At 50.3% G+C, this 16,776-nt stretch overlaps 1 protein-coding gene across 2 annotated transcripts; it reads right to left on the minus strand.

Annotated features, from left to right (window-relative positions):
- Nucleotides 1-4,879: 4,879 nt before the first annotated feature.
- Nucleotides 4,880-11,153, minus strand: Siglec10 (sialic acid binding Ig like lectin 10). 2 transcript variants are annotated; one of them, XM_003465391.5, is made up of 13 exons: nucleotides 10,951-11,152; nucleotides 10,700-10,858; nucleotides 10,592-10,627; nucleotides 10,132-10,518; nucleotides 9,742-10,026; nucleotides 9,528-9,575; nucleotides 9,142-9,405; nucleotides 8,844-8,891; nucleotides 8,506-8,763; nucleotides 8,152-8,436; nucleotides 7,813-7,903; nucleotides 7,593-7,704; nucleotides 4,880-5,222 (listed from the first exon to the last, which is right to left on the minus strand). In XM_003465391.5, the coding sequence occupies exons 2-13, from the start codon at nucleotides 10,737-10,739 to the stop codon at nucleotides 4,938-4,940; spliced, it is 2,139 nt and encodes a 712-aa protein (XP_003465439.2). In that variant the 5' UTR covers nucleotides 10,740-10,858; nucleotides 10,951-11,152; the 3' UTR covers nucleotides 4,880-4,937. The 2 variants fall into 2 exon arrangements, with proteins under 2 accessions (XP_003465439.2, XP_005001793.1); XM_005001736.4 differs by lacking the exon at nucleotides 8,152-8,436 and having other exon boundaries at nucleotides 10,951-11,153.
- Between the last annotated feature and the right edge of the window lie 5,623 nt (nucleotides 11,154-16,776).

Genomic DNA, 16,776 nt, shown 5'->3' on the forward strand with positions numbered 1-16,776 from the left:
CTTTCCGGGTCCTCCTGCAGCATTTTTGCTAGGCTTTTGTCTGAGGTTATAGATGAAAGGCGACTGCCTGTGGAGATCCCGCCAGGTCTGGAGATGCAGAGAATATGTGAGAGAGAGGGGACATCAGAGCGGCCCATTGCTGTATCCATCAGTTAGGAGCAGTTTATTTCTATCACTTACTTCACCAGCCTCGGACCACCAGATTTCCAAGATCCGACTTTTGGAGCCTCCCCAGTCAGATCGCCCCTAGGATTGCGTATGGCCTTGCGTCACCCTCTTTATTTCTGTCCTCATCCCAGCCCAGGAGACCCTGTGCCCGCTCTCCACGCTTCCAACCCCTGCGGAGGCCCCTGTAAGTGCAGGGCTAGCAACAGGGCTTCTGATCTTGGAACGCCTCTCACTGTCGCCTGCATCTTGCACGCCCTTTCTCTTTACCTCTTTCTAGGTGTGAGAGGACTCTGAGGCCTCCCATACCGGCTCCCCACATCTAGGTACTCTCATTTAGCGGTTCCCCTTCCAGCCCCTTCAAAGTGCGGGGGACATCTTTGGATTTTGCCTGGGGATGGTGGTGGTGGTGGTTCAAATTCTAAATTCGCTTCCACCCCCTTTCTGGCTCCAGTCCTCCCAGAAGTCCCGGGGAGTCCGTGAGAGTAGGAGGACTGGTTTCCAGCCTGAGGCAGTCCTTCAGTGTTCTTTGGGTTGCTGAAACAAAATATCATAAACTGGTAGGTTTATAAACAACAAACGAATTTCTCGATGTCCTGGAAGGTCAGAAGTCTGATGGCGCTCAGGCTTCTAGCTGGTGCCCTTGGCCCAAGGGCAAGTCTTTCAGGCTTCTATGAGCCCATTAATCTCATTCATGAGAAGAGCATTCACGGTCTAATCAAGTCCCAAATACCTAGGAAACCTGAGGAATTTTACAGTGAATAACGGCATAACCACCCCTTATTTCTAATGACGTTTTATTATGATGTCTGTCTGACCGTTCCTTTATCCACACATTGATATGTTTTTTTGTTTTTTTTTAATTCACGCTAGGGGTTGAACTCAGGGCCTTCATCTGAGCTATATCTCTAGCCCTATTCTCTGTTTTGAGTCAGGGTCTTACTAAGTCGATAAATTTTCCAGACTGGACTTGAGCTTGTGATCCTCCTGCCTCAGCCTCCCTGAGTGTTGGGATTAGATGCATCTGACTTCCTTTTTGATACGTCTCAAACTGTAGTTAGTTTTCACTACCTTTCAGTCATAAACCCTGCAGATACATATCATTGACTAAGATTCACCACATGTTTCTTTTGATGTACAGCTCTAATGAAATTAATCAAGTTTTTGTTTAAAATTTACTTTTATTTTAAATCTACATAAAGCATACATATTCTTGGTGTACTGTATGATGTCTTCACACAGGTATACATTGTTTAAATAGAGGTAAGCATTATCAGATTCCTTCGACGTTTATTTCGTTGTGGCAAAATATTCAAAATCTTTTCTCCCACCTCTTGAAAGAGTATTGCATTTGTGTTATGTATAGTAACTGCCATGCAATATCTTACAGAACTTTCTTCTGTAATCTGCCTGTAGCTCAATACTGGCTGATTCACACTTCCTCATGAAATGCACGCATCATATTTGTATCATTCTATGAGAAGGCCTTGTTCTTCCCCAAATACAACCTTCCTGTCAGTATGCAGAGCATCACTGCCACCAGCAGTTCCCTCTCCTTCCCAGTCATTTCCTGCCAAGCTTCACTGGTGACTGCGTCCTTATTTTTCACCATGAGTTCTTTTTGACAAGACATATATTTGGGCTGCACCTTGTAGGATGTAGCAATTTGCCAGCCAAGACCTTTTTAGACACAAGCAAAGTTATGTGTAAAGTCAGAGTCCTGAGGAATGGTAGAGAATGGGGAGATGGAAGCACAGAAACAGTCTAAGAGCAGCCGATGTGTGACTTTGCTGAACAAGAGAAGTTTCAGCTGGTCCCCTCTCAGGCAGCGGGCAGTCTTTAAGTGGAGGGGGAGACGAGATCAGTGAGGTGTTATGGTGTACAAGTATCATCTGGAAGCCATTGTGGAGGACCCACAGAATTCAGAGACCCACTGCAGTGGTGAAAGGGAGTGTAGGAGAGTCCGGAGGTCATGAGCATGCAGTGCGGCTGCAGTGATGTCACATCCGGACTCTGCCCCAGAGCTGACCCCAAGCTGTCTCCTGGGGCAGGTTTCTGGGCTCTCTGTGCTTCGGTGTCACGTTGGGGTTGGGTGATAATGGTGTCTCAGCCGTGATGTTAGAATGCTGCAGTGTATGTGAAGGGCTCAGCGTGGAGCTTGCTCCCAAGGGGCAATCCATCAGTGTGTGCAGGAATCTGTGTTTTTGTCACGTGCATACATGCACCCCAGCCCCACTGCCCCCATGTTAGGGCATTAGGATCAGCAGTAGCTGGGGGGTGGATAGAAGGGGCAGCACCGGTTGGCATTTAGGAGGGAGAACAGCTGGGATCGTTGGTATGAGCAGCCAGGGACGAGTCATAGTTGTCCCCAACATCTGTGATGTGGACATCCGGGAAAGATAGTGGGGTGGTGTGCCGAGATCAAATATGTCGGAGAAGGGCACTTAGGGAGCAGGGGTGTGAAGAGCATGTGAGAAGACAGTGAGGAAGGGACCTGGTGAGAGGCCGCTGCGGTGTCCCCAGGGAGACGCCTGCGAGACAAAAGTAGCTGTGGCGCCCTCTAGCGTTAGGTGCTGTTGGCGCAGATGTGGGAGTCTCCACCAGGAGCAGTTGACCAGCTTAAAACCGCTCCAGTCTGTGCAGCTGTAACGTGGAGCCACACACTGGGTCACTTATAACTGGTAGACATCTATTTCGCACACGTTTGGAGCCTGGGGAGCTCAATATTCTGGCAGCTTTGTGTCTGCAGTGGGCGCCATGGGAGTGGCTCAGTGTCAGCTAACTTCAGGGTATCTCACTCCGGAAGGCGGCAAAGGCTGGCCACGCGCTGTCTGCCAGCGCTAGAGCTGGAGAGGGCGGGGTCCACAGCCCAAATCCAGAAACCACAACTGAGAAAATCCCACTGGGCACACCCAGCTAAGTCCACGTACTTTTGCTCCCCAAGACAGCCAGTATTTGGCCCGTGCAGTGGGCAGGCCAGTGTTGTCCAGAAAAACAGCTTCAGCCAACAGAGGTCGCAGCTATGGCCAACGAGGTCGAGTCACTTGTCTCCCAAAGCTGTCCCACTATATATGAGACCACCACGCCTGGCTAAGCCAGATTTTTTCAGAAAGAAATCATGAAATGGAAATAAAAACAAGCGTTTTGGAGTGAACTGGTCAACTCCTTTCCTAGGAGTCAAGTCCCAGTTTAAATCCGAGCTGTGGCAGGAGGGGAGTGATGGGATTGAAATTAACTTTCAGAACCAGGCTGAGCTGGACGTGGTGGTGCATGCCTGTAATCCCAGCATTCGAGAGGCTGAGGCTCCCGAATTGCCATCAGTTTGAGGCCAGCCTGGGCTATAAGCAAGTCAAGGCCGATTTGCACTACATAATGAGACCCTGTCTCAACAAACAAACAAAACAAAAACAAACCAGAAAAGAACTGCAACAACAACAGAAAAATCAGACTGAGTTTTAGTAATCAGAACGGATTGGAGAGTTAGTAATATCTAAGACATTAAGGGATGAGAAAAACAGTTTTAACAGCACAATTGAATTTGTGATTAGAAAATAGATGTTTTTCTTTTGGGGTCCTGGGGATTGAACCCAAGGCCTCTGCACTGAGCTTTGATTTAAAAAAAAATTTTTTTTTTTGACATTTAGAGATCAGTTTTACTACATCACAAAATTGTCCCCATATCATCCTGCCTCAGCCTCTCAAGGAGTGCTGGGATTACAGATGTGTACCACTGTCCCCAGCTTTGAACTGCTTTACAGTGACCTTTCTGGGAACTAACAGTTCCCGATTAACTGGTTTAATAGACTGTCTGGAAATACACCAAACCCAAGCTCAGTTTCTTTACTCCAATTCTAGTAATTTTACGCCCTTCATTTACACAGCATCATCTTTCCTTGAGCCTGTCAGATAACAACGTTTGCCCTCCTTCCAAATATCTCCGAATTCCATTGTAGAATTCAGAACTGAACACACAGTGTCAAAGTTAACTGACCTTGGCCAAAGCTGTTGCCCTGGCAACACAGTCTTGCAATTTCCAAGTTTTTTTTTTTTTTTTTTGCCATTATATGACGCCTTCCTTTCTTAATCTTTTTTCTATTGTTTGGCATCTTGGTCCTACGGACTATAACAGTACCCTGGTACTGGGACCTGAGTTGCCCGAATCGCTTTGCACTCCGCCGCGCCCCCTGCAGGAGAGACTGTGAAACAGCGGGACGGGCCGAGCTGGGTAGCTATGGATACAGACAGCTCTATTCCTGGCTAAATCTCAGACTTTCTCTTCACGATGCACACTCTATTTCGAGCAGAGGTTACGGAAGCCAGCCGGTGACTAAATACGTGACAGGGAGAGGTTACATAGGACGCAGGATGCGGGAGGCTGCTGAGACAGCCCTTCTCTCCAGGCTAACCCGTCTTTGAGACCAGCATTGGCCCCTTCTGGGGGTGAAGTCCCTTGCATCCCAGACCTGCCCACTCTTCACTAGGCCCCACCTCCGGAAAGTTTTACCCCTCACCACTGGGAACAGAGATTCCAGCACCCGGGCCTTGAGGGGCACGTGGAAAGCACCCCAAACCACAGCCACAGCTTTTTGCTAGGGCAGCGCCTGGGTCCCCAGGACGGTCACTTGGGGTAGACTTGTCAAAGCTGTTCCTTGTGCCTGGGCTGGGATGGGCTCACCCATCCTTGGAAGATCTTTAAAAAAGGAAAAAGAGGAACTTTGCTCTCTTTCTCTGGCCCTCTTTATTACCCTTCCTCCCCAGCCGAGGTCCCGATCCTACAGCCCAGGACACCCTCGGTAGAACTTGACCTCTGCATAGTCTTCCTGGGTTTCCTTGAGCGGCTGGGTCTCCCATGGTCGGCGGTCCGGGAAGTTGACAGTAGCATAGTGGAGCCCCTCGGAGCTGAACGCAGAGTCTGCGGTGTCAGTGGACATGATGGGTACTGAGGGGCCCAGGGAAACTAAATGTTGCTCTTTTTGGTTCTTCTTTGGTGCTGGGGAGTGAGTTCTTGGAGACGGGACCTGGGAAGGGCCGCTTGGCTTGGCCTTCTGATTCTGAGCCTAAGAGAGTAACAAGCATTCACTCAACAAATATTGGAGCTCCCTGCTACCCACATGCCTTAGGAAGTGGGGTCACAGCTGGGAGGAGGACATGATCTCTGCCTATGCTGGCTTGATTTCTTTCCGTCTTGGGGATGCAATGAGCAATAAAATAAAAGAATAAGTGGTAAATGCTATGAGAAAACTAAAACAGGGTGAGAAGACAGTGGAAAGGGAGGTGAGATGGCTATTTAAACAGGACACTCAGAGATTGAATTGCTGCCCCTCAGTGGTGTCTCCCTCCCATATTCACTGTGACACATCACGACAGCTGCGGCATGGAGTGCACCTGGGTGTCCCTACATGTGAGTGAATAAAGAAGCTGTGTATGGACACACAGTGGAATAGTATTCAGCCACAAAAAGGAGGGAATTCTGTCATTTGTGACAATATGGGTGGGACTGGAGGATGTGTTAAAGGAAATGGGCCAGGCACTGAAAGAGAAGCGGCACATGACCTCATTCATAGAAGGAAGCTAAAAATGCTGTTTTTACTGAAGTAGAGAATGGAGTGATAGTCATCAGAGTCTAGGCTGGGTAGGAAGAGGAGACTGGGAGATGTTATTCCATGGCTACAGGAGAGGGGAGGAATAAGTTCTGATGTTTGATTATACAGCAGGGCAACTGTTGTGGTTTGTGTCTGGATGTCACCCCACAGCCGCATGCAGTCTTAGGTTTTTGTGGAGGTGGCTGGATCGAGAGTGTGTGATGCTGGGATTAAGGGTAGGTGATTGCTAAATCAGGCCCTTAATTGGTTTTGTGCTGCCCTAATCCCAGAAGTCTAGATACAATGTATAAGAGACAGAAAGACTCTTCAATGCCCTGCTTCCTGCTTTGCTGCTTTCTGCCCTGTGTCGCCCTGCCACCCTGGAGCCAGCTGACTGTGGACTGGAAACCTCCACAAACTGTGAGCTAAATAAACCTTGCCTCCCTTAAGGGGAGGTGTTGTGCATGCATCAAAGTATCAAATGTATCAAAACTCATACATGAACAATTCTCCCAGGGGGTGCTCTTGGTGTGGTGCTGCAGATGTGGAGGTCCTAAGACAGCCAGGGGTGGAGGGGAAATATACATGGTAGAGTTACAAGTGGGATTTGAGCAGTTAAGTGTGAGAAGCCATATGAGCAGTTGCTTGCAAATCTGGAGTGCAGGGGAGAAGCTGGGAGATGTGAAGCTGGGAGGCATTAGGACAGATGTGATCTTCAAACACAGCCAACATTCACTCAACACTTAGTAGCGCCGAGGTGTTCTACTCACTTTTAATTTTGTTTTCTGGTACTGGACATTCAAACCTGGGTCTTCACACTGAACTACATCTCTTTTTAATGTTTTACCTTCAGATGGGTCTTGTTAAGCTCCTAAATTTCCCGTACGGGGCTTGAACTTGATATCTTCCTGCCTCAGCCTCCCAGAGTGCTGGGATTACAGGTGTGCCAAACCATGCCTAGCTCCTTCTGAATATTTTACAGGTGCAGTATACTTCACCCAGTATACAGGAGGTAAGGTAGTTCTGCTACCCCCAGTGACAGTTCTTTGAGGCAGGAAGTGACTTGTTTAATAACACACATGGCAACAGAAGCATCTGAGCAGGGGGAAATTCACAGATAGCAGACTAGACTAGGGTGCTTAATGTCACACTCAACAACATGTGTAGTCATGAAGGGGTTACAAGCAGTCGCATCCTTGGTAGTGGTGCCCGTGGAGTGACCACTGTGCACTGACGATGCCTGTATTCTAATCCTTAACCAGCTGTTGAGGGGAACAGAGGGAGAGATGAAGACTTGGTGGGGCCAGAGTTCAAACCCAGTACTGGATGCTTTTGCCACCTCAGTGTCTCCAGGCAAAGGCGGGGAAGGCAGGGAAGGTGTGTGTGCACAAGGGGGGAGCGGTTTTTCAATTTTAAGGACAGGATGGGCAGTGGGGAAGTCTTAGTTACTTTTCTCTCATTGCTGGGACAAAATCCCCAGCCCCCAAAGTTAAAGGAGTGAAGTTGTATTTAGCTCAAAGTTGGTGGAGGTTTCAGTCCATAATCAGCTGGCTACAGGGCAGGAGGGCATGACACGGGCAACAGTTCATGGTGGCAGAAGACAGCAAAAGCAGAGAGAGCCAACTGGGGAAGAGCCAGCCTCCTCTGCTCCTCTATATTGCGTGCAGGCTCCCCGCCTAGGAGGGGTGTAGCCCTCACACGTCTCCCTGCCCTCCTCTTGCACAGGCTCAGAATGTTTACAAAGTGAGGACCCTGGCCCCCTGCCAAGTCACTTAGTTAAGCTCCTAAATTTCTCAAGTTGCCATAATGAATCAACCATTACGGGGTGGGATGGGGTACACTCACCAGGGCCCTGGCTTTAGGGACCACATTGATGTATTCCAGGATGGTGCTGCTCCGAGAGAACTTGCGCTCTGGGGTCTCCGATGGGGTGCGCGTGGTCCTCCAAACCTTCATGCTGGGCGAAGGAGTCACATCTTGGTGCATGCTGTGGCACCTGCCCTTCTCCAGCCCCGACCCAGACCCTGGGCCAGAGTCCCCAGATCTTGCCCTCCTCCCAACTCACAGGATGAGAATGACGCAGAGGGAAAGGAGCGCCATGCTGCCGGTTCCCAGGAGTACCCCCTTGGAGAAGGCGGTGGAGCCGGGTGCCTCGTCTACACAGGATGGTGGCAGTGGCCATTCCCCGCAAAGGTCCAGCACCAGGTCCCATGCTATCTGCAGCCACTTCCACCCTCAAGCTAAGAGCCACAACCCCAGCCTTGGGAGGGTGCTGGACTCCTCCTTTTCTGTGCCTCAAACCCAAGGCACAGGCCTTGTACATCCCCAGTTCCTGCTCCAACCGTGGGACCCTGTTGCTTGCCCACTCAGCCCTGCCTCCACCTCGGCCTCCCAAGGCCCAGACCTGGCAGCAGCAGGACAGTGGCGCTCTGGACCCCATACACATTCTGTGCCTCACAGCTGAGCCTGAGGCCAGGGCTCAGCCCGCCGTGGAGGCTCAGGGAGCTGTTGGCCCAGGGCCCGGCAGAGATGGTGGAGACCGTGAGGGAGGCGTTGCTGCTGTTCCCCTCCAGCAGCGTCTCCCCGAGCCGCCAGCTCAGGGAAGGAGCAGGCCGGGCACGGGAGGAGCACTGGCAGCCCAGACCCTCAGCCTCCTGGGAGCACCAGGGCCCCAGCAGCTGGGGGGCGTCTGTGGGAGGGAGGAGAAGGGTCACAAGTGTTCCATTTCCCAGGTCCCATGGGTCCCCTCCCTACTCACAGCGCACAGAGAGGCTCAGAGAGACACTGCGGGTGCCCAGTGGGTTCTCTGCATGGCAGGTGACATCTCCTTCATGCTTCATCTGTACCCGGGGCAGCTCCAGGACCCCAGAGGCCGAGGGCCTTGAGGAGTTCAGGGTCTGTGTCCCCCAGGCCCAGCTCAGCCTGGCTGGGGGGTTGCTGTGGGCGACACACATCAGGCGCAGGCTCTGGCCCTCCAGGACAGGCAGGGATGTGCCATTCCCGAGGATTTCCAGGACTGGGAGAGAAGAGGCAGAATCCGTGTCGGGTTCTACCAGCTGGGCAGCACAAGGCCCTGGTACCTCTGTCCCCTCTTACCTGTGCTGTTTGCTTGGGACACTGTCACTCTCAGGTCCTCGGGAGGATCTGAAATGCAGACAGGGAAGCGGCTCTGGGGGGGCTGGGGCTCCCTCTGGGCAGAGGATCCATCCAGGAGAAGGAGGAGGAGGGAGGGACAGTCACCTGCTGGGTCCCCAACACAAACTGCCCATCCATGCAGGCAGATGAGGAGCCAGGTCCTGCAGGCCTGGGATTCTAGCTCCGTTGGAAATCTCAGACCTACCCTTCCCTTGTTCCCACCCTGCCCCTCCCAGAACAGGTGGCTGTGGTCACTTACACTGCACTGACAGGTTCAGAGTGCGGTGCTGGGAGCCCAGCTCATTCTCTGCTCGGCAAGTGTAGCGCCCCGCATCCCCAGACTTCACCCCAAGCAGTTCCAGCTTTAGGGGTCTGGGACCTGAGGGAGGGGACTGAGCGAGGACTCGGCCCTCCAGTTCCCAGGTCAGTGTGGCAGGAGGCCGGCTGTCAGCAGCACAGAGGAGCCGCAGGACCTGGCCTTTCTGGGCTTCTACGTGTGGGGTGTTTTCCTCACTCTCCTGGACTGGAGACGCAGAGACACACACACAAGATGAGAGAGGCAGAGAGAGAAGGGCTGCAAGAAGTAGTTCCCACCCAGGCCTTTCCCAAGTCCTGGCCGTGTCCCAACCCAGAGGCCCTCAGTACCTGATCCGTAGTCATGGGAAACGCTGATCACAAGCTGTCTGGGAGCGTCTGCAACAAGACTGAGGGATGACTTCAGGCAGGGTGAAGAACCCCTCCAAACATCACCCATCACGGGGCCCAGATGGTGCCCGAAGCTCTGCACCCCCTCTGTGTGGACCTCTCCAACAGTGCTAGTCTCCCTGCACTGGGGCTGCGTGCACCCCCACACACTCACAGGTCACGCTCAGCCTGACTGTCCTCTGTGTGCTCAGGTCCCTCCTGGCGAAGCTCACTTGGCAAGTGAGCTCTGAGTCCTGGTCCTGGGGTCCTGGGGTGAAGCTGACCATGGAGTAGGGGGCACCTGTTGCTCTGGTTCCTTCAGAGGCCAGGGTGGGCCCTTTCCAGGAGAAGGTAGGGGCTGGGCATTGCTGGGAGTTCCAGTTAAAGACACAGAACACAGTCACGGGCCGCCCGGCCTCCAGGGTCTCAGGCATGAAGACATCCGGTTTCTGAGTCAGGTCTGGGAGAAATACAGTCACCTTAGTGGAGCCCTGTGAGTCTGGCCTCTTTGGCCCTGGGCTGTCCCCTGGTGTGACAGGCAGGGCATCCCCACCAAGCTGAATACCTGTCACTGTTAGTGAGAACTTGAACTTGTAGGCGTTGAAATTGTACTTCACCTGGTCTTGCTTTTCTATCCGGAAGAAGTATGACCCCTGGTCCCCCCACTGGGCATCTCTGATAAGCAGTGTGCAGTACTTTTCACGGACATCCCCCACGAGCTGGAATCGGCCCTTGGTTTCTGGTAGGGGGTCTCTGTTTTGGTCATTTGTGGCCACTGGTTGTCCTATATCTGTGTTGGTTCCATCTTTGAACCAATAGCCATAAATGGGGTTCAAGTTCCTGGAGACATCAGGGTAGGAGAAAGAGCAGGGCACGAGGACACACTGGCCCTCCTGCACTGCCACCTGCTTCTGCACCTCCATGTGGTATTCCCACCGCTTAGCCGGAAACCCTGAAGGAGACAGAGGCTCAGTGGGCAGCCCCACCGGACCCTACCTTGGTCCCGAAGCCCTCGGCTCACTCACCATACTGCTGGTATTTCCGGCTCTCAGCCTGGGACCCTGAAGGAGACAGAGGCTCAGCCTGCAGCCCCACCCAGCCCTGCCTGGGTCCTGTAGCCCTGGCCTACTCACCACCCAGCAACAACGACATCAGGGCCAGCAGGAGCAGCATGGTCTCAGGAGGTGCCTGGAGCTGCCCAAGATGAGCTCATTCTGCAGTTGTGATGCAGAAGCTGATCATGATCATGGCTGACAGAAGGGGAAGCTGAGGCGGAAGCTGAGCCCTGGGAGCTGAGGCATGAAATGAGCTGCTGACTGGAAGCCCCTGGATGGAGGACTTGTGGTCCCCTCTCTCCACCCCACCCTCCGCCCCCTTTGCTCACCTGTCTTTCCACCTTGTGGAGGGTTGGGCTGCCGGAGCTGCGGGCACACAGAGCTGGTCTTTTCCCCAGCCAGCCGCTCCCCCCTAAGTGGGGCAGACACAGATGGGGAAGGTCTGTGTCTGGTCTCTTGGGGCCTGGCTGTGGCTGGGGAGGGGAGCTGGGAAGGTCCCTCTGTGCCAGGGTCACTGAGGAAGCAGAAGTGAAAGTCCACAGAGCATTTCTTCTGAGTGTTCCTTTGGGGGTGAGGGTGGGAGTAGAGGCGGGAGGGCTGCAGTAGGGGCTGGTTCCATCAGAGGAGGAGGTGCAAGGCCTGGTGAAGTTGGATTTTGGGTTTAAAAAAGCGAATCTGCTTTTTTTCATGATAAAGAATTATGAAGTGTTTGATGGCACCGACTCATGTTAATTTTTTTTGGTGTTGTTGAACTAGAAATTCAATTCTAACTACATGTCTTGCTTTGTTTTCCTTTTACTTATTCTCAAACAGAACCATAATAGAGTGATCCCCCTCCTGCCCCGTTCATCCTCGGTGGTGAGGCAGTGACCTTTAGTTCCCTAGAATCTCTGTCCACCTCCCTCTTCCGTTAGACAGTTAGCATCTTTCCGATGACACTTGTTGTCGGTTGAATGCCCCAGGCTGCAGCTGGCAATGGAAAATGGCAGGGGTGGGCCATGTAAGCAGGAGGTACAAAGTTCCCCCAGTGTTGCCCCCTTGCTGGGCCCTCTCTAAGAAGATTCTGGGTCAGGCAGAGACTCAGCCACTCAACCTCCACACACCCATGTACCAAGCTCTGAGCTGCCCATGGGGACACCCACCAGGTGTCTGATCTCAAGAACACCTGGTTTGATAAATGAAGATTCTTAGGAACAGAAAAGCACTGAGGTGCTCATTGGTGCTGCAGATGCTGGGGCAGACATCCATAGCGGTCCCAAGGATGGAGTGATGGTTGCTTTCTAGTGAAGGGAAATCAGGACAGGTCATCGGCAAGTGGTGACCGTTAGCTGTCCCTGCTGCCCCTTGATTTTGTTCCTGAGCTGATGATACAGAAAATGGTCCACCGTCAGAATCTGTGGGTTTTATGTCCATGGATTCCACCAATGATGGGTTAAAAGCACTAAGAACAGTGTGTCTATCCTGGGCATGCACAAATTTTTTTGTCCCTGTCTTTATTTCCTGAAAAAAATAACTATTTCCATAGCACTGACATTGTGCTAGGCATCATATGTCATCAAGGGATGGTTGAAGGTATGTAGGAGGATGTGTGCAGGTTGTACATAAGGATCATCACCCTATACAGTAGAAGGGACCTGGCCTTTGCAGGAACCAACCTCGCAGGGATTACTGAGAGGGGACTGTACTGAATGAGTGGAGGAAATAATAGCAATTATTTCCTCACAGTTCAGGAAGCCAGAAGTCCCAGGCTGAGGCACAGGCAAGAATGGTTTGTCCTGCAGCCTCTCTGCCTGGCCCACAGGTGCTTGTCTTTCCCTTATCACATGATCTTTCCTGGCTGTGAATCTGGGATCTGAATGCTTTCCTCTAAGGACACCAGTCAAACAATCTCATGTGAAATGAACTACCTTGTAAATAACCTCATCTCCAAAAACAGTCATATTCTGAATTACTGGGATTAAGGTCTTTACATGTGAGTTTGGGCATCAAATTCAGCCAATAATACCCCCTTTGCCTTTTGTTCAGGTCCCCATCTCCCTTTGCCCCAGCCTGCATGAACTCTGTGGAGAATCAGGAGCTCTTCTGTTGAGGGACCTCACCTTCCACCATGCAGAGACCCTAGCAGTAGGACCTCTCACAGGCGGAAGTGGGAGGAAAGGATGAGGTCTGGGTCTGGGAGGAGATGCATTGGTTACTTTTCTCTCATTGCTGAGACAAAATACTCAGTGACCAAAATTAAGTAAGGGAAGATTTGTTTAGCTCACAGTTTGTGGATGTTTCAGTTCATCCTTGGCTGGCTCCAGAGCAGGGTGGTTCATGGCAATGGGGCAACAGTTCCTGATGGCGGCAGACAGAAAAAGCAACAAGATCCAAGAAGGAGGAGCTCAAGAGAAGACTCTGTCCCTTATATTGTAGGGCGGGTGTGACACTCATATCCATAATCCCAGCATTAGAGCATGAATCAGTCAAAAACTCTAGAAGCCTGCACCCATGACCACATGAGGCTTTGGGGGGACATCTGGACTCAAACCATAACAGGAGCTTACCCTGAATGAGTGGATGTTGACACTTAGACCCCTGATTCCAGGTTCACTCTGCCTGTGCTGTGAGTACTTCCGCACCCCATGGGACCAGTTGGCAGTTGGAGTGTCCCTGTCTTCCTTCTATAGGCTCCTCCATACCACTTTCCATGACTCACAAGAGGAGAGAGGATGCTCTGCTATCTTCTTGGGGATGGTGGATCCTAGCCCTTATCTCCCTGGTCTCTAGATGCTGACCTCAACTGAATGTGGCCTCTCACTGGTGAGAGCTTCCTTTGAACCTAAACAGGATCCTTTTTAACCTGAATCAGTCCACAGCTTAAGTTTGTGTGGGAGCACAACGGAGTATTGCAGTGGCAGGCATTGTGTGCAGAGTACACTCTGTTTACTGAAGGAGGCTGAGGAAGAGACAGATTGAAAAACAGAACAAGGGAGGGTTCTGCATGGCATTTTGGAACAATAATCCTTGGCTATGAGAACCAGTGTCAAAGGTGGCATCAGTTTGAGGTTAAGTGCACAGTTGTTGGGTAGACGTCTGGGATGAAGAGGTGTCTGTGTAAGGTTGTGGTGGCTTTTGTGAGAAGTTCTTGTGGTTCTTGTGGTCTTTGTAAAGTCCTTGTCATCAGCTCTATAGGACTCCATATCCTTTGTGGTTCCCTGGGTTCATTTGTCTATGTATCATTGATAGAGTGTGACACAAGAGTGTCTATTTTGATTCTGACAACTTTCACCTTCACAGTGTTGGGGTGAGGACACAGTGAGGGCAACTTGGGTCTGGTGTCCTCAGGTGAACCAGAGCAGAGCCAGCTTGAGAGGAAGGGATGGAAAGAGAGTGGGTGAGGAGTCTGCAATGAGTTTGCTGTGGGTTGGCCAGAGCTTCTAGTGATGGCTCTGAGACCACCAGTCCCTCCCCTTTATTCTGCAAAGAGCAGTTTCTTCCCAGATAAATTTTTCTAGGGACAAATCTTTCTTCACTCACTCTCCATCTCAGCTCAATTTTGCTTCCCATTCTTACAAAATTACTCAAATATTTCCACCAAGATCCTTAAAACCTCCAAGTTGCTGAAACCCATAAACAATGTCTTCTTATTTCCCTAGGGTGCCTCCCTCTCAGACGCACTGGGTAGGCTCAGTCCCTTATTCTCTAGTGAAAGGCTTCGGAGTTTGGATACCACATCATCTGGAGTTGTTCCCTTGAGCTACGTTGGGACAAGGCCCCCTAATGTCCACGGAGTCACCTGTGGGGGCCCTTCTGCATTGAGCATAGAGGATATCTCACACCCATGGCTTCCCTCCTGTCTTCTGGTCATGGACTCACCTCCTTTAAAGGCTCCTCTTTAGCCCTTGACATTGAAATGTTGGAATGTGTCGGGATCCTCTCCCTACACATCCTGTTTCATGTGTGGCTTGGAAACATGGGCTACCAGTGTTGATGCTTTGATTTTGTGTTGGGCTAGACCTGTGTCAGATGCTAACATTCAGGAAGGCTGGGAGTAGGGCCCGTGGGACCTCCCTCCAGGTTTCTTCCCAATTTTCTATGAATATATATAAAAAAGCAAAACTAAATAATCAAAAAACACAACAAAGAAGCATGCTGATGGCTCATAAAATTTCATTTTAACCTTTGCTGTTAAAATGCGTATCTTCGAATGCCTCTTTGACATTGACTCAGATAAAGAATGGGGATTGCTCAACAGTTACCATGTCAAGCTCCTTTTCAGATGTCTGAAATTATTGTGATGTGTCAACACTGCTCAATCTGTGCATCTTCTGATGTCTGTTTTTGCCTCATTTTCACCTACAACATGTCTACACTCTCTGTAAGTTCAATTTGTAGAGTATTTAAATTCGATCTAACAGTAATTATGGCACACAGTATAGAAGTCTCCCCTCCTCTCCACTAAATAAAAAGGTTACCAGCACGCCTATGTTTTCACACTACCTATCATAACAGCCAAGATAGAGAATTAAACTAGATACTTGCCAATGGATAAGTGGATAAAGAAAATGCAGTGCATGTACACAGAGGAATTCTGTTGAGTCACAAAACATTGAAATCCTGTCATTTGTGGCAAAATGGTTGAACTAGAGGACATGATGTTAACTGAAATGAACCAGGCAAACACAAATCTGCACGTTGTAGTTAGGAGTTGGAGGAGAACAATTACAATCAGGACATGGAATTTATAATACTGTTTTATGATGGTCACCCAGAGTCAACACAAGAAACTGCAGGAAATCTATCCACAACACCAAAGACATAGAATATTTAGTCAAGGGCCTGAATCCCATAGCAGTGTCCTACATGAGTCCAGATGAAAACCCAGAGCTCATGACAATGCCTCCCACGAGTCCAACTGGAGGTCCAGAGCCCACAAAAAGGACTCACGCCAGTCTCTTTTACAGATCTGTGCTGGGAAGGCCCAAAGGTCAGCAGTGGAAGCCAGAAAGTCTATGCCAGCAGGGTGAAAGAGCTGTGCTGGTAGGTTGAGGTTTTATGTTGGAGCCAATAAGTCATACTCACAAGAAGACGAGGGCTGTCCTGAAAAGCACCACAGCCATCCTCAGTGACATGGAGGCCCTGAGCTCCTCCAAGGATAAGTACATGCTAGGAAGCCAGCATGATGAGTTCATCCTGGAGACCAAGCAGCACACATCTTCCCCTCCAGAGTCAGGAAGCCATGCTCAGTGTAAGGACCAGAGCTCCTCCAGGAGAACCAATGGCTCAAACAGCAACACGTTGGAGAACCCACAATGCCACAATGCCTCAACACCTCAACGCCATAACCCCCTTCTTTCTCCTTCTCCACGTCTCTATTTATGCTGGCAACTTTCCTCAGGTGAAACATCTATGCTCAGCAGCATGACGATTTAATTCCACTCGTGTTAAGTTGACCACCAGTTTTTAACCCATAACACTCATATTCTCAATTATATATGGAAGGCAAAAAAATGCTGATCATTTTTTTTGAGTAGAAGAGTAGAAGAGTGATTTGGAGAGAGTAGAAGGATAGGTAGGAGAGTGTACAGAGGAATTTGGGTAATAGACATTGTCTCAGTTACTTTTCACTAGTTGCTGGGACAAAATACCAGGCATCCCAGATGAAGGAAGGAAAGGTTTATTTAGCTCACAGTTTGTGGAGGTTTCAGTCCATAATCAGCTGGCTCAGAGGCAGGGTGAGATGACACAGGGGCAACAATTCAAGGCAGCAGCAGACAGCAAAATTAGCCAGAGCAGAAGGGGGAAGAACCAGCCTCTTCTCCTCCCATATACTGTAGGCAGGCAACCCCTTTCTCACTCTCCAGGGCAGAGACAGCATTCACAAAATCTCTGCCCTCCTCTTGCACAGGCTGAGGATATTTACAAAGTGTCTTGGCTCCTTGCTGAATCTTAGTTAAACTTCTAAATTCCTCAAGTTGAGCATCTTCAGCTTACAACAACCTGCTGTATATTTTATGGTGAACTAGATAAGGATACGAAAGTGCTCATTATATTGTATATGTGTAATGAACAATCCTACTCACCCCTATAAATATATGATATTATTAGGTGATAGTAAAAAATATCCATGCATAGGGTCAATGTGAAGAAAAGCAAACCCATATTTAGACGTG

This window comes from Cavia porcellus, unplaced genomic scaffold, assembly GCF_034190915.1.
Source record: "Cavia porcellus strain 051 isolate PalLab524CR breed Dunkin Hartley unplaced genomic scaffold, mCavPor4.1 scaffold_7, whole genome shotgun sequence".
In the NCBI taxonomy this organism is placed as follows: Eukaryota; Metazoa; Chordata; class Mammalia; order Rodentia; family Caviidae; genus Cavia; species Cavia porcellus.

Excerpts from the sequence above, each read along its gene's own strand:
- Siglec10 (XM_003465391.5), bottom strand. The coding sequence starts at position 10,739 with ATGCTGCTCCTGCTGGCCCTGATGTCGTTGTTGCTGGGTG. Across the intron at positions 8,892-9,141 it reads TCTGAACCTGTCAGTGCAGT|ATCCTCCCGAGGACCTGAGA; the intron begins GTAAGTGACCAC and ends TCTGCATTTCAG. Across the intron at positions 5,223-7,592 it reads TCCCTAAAGCCAGGGCCCTG|GCTCAGAATCAGAAGGCCAA; the intron begins GTGAGTGTACCC and ends TTACTCTCTTAG.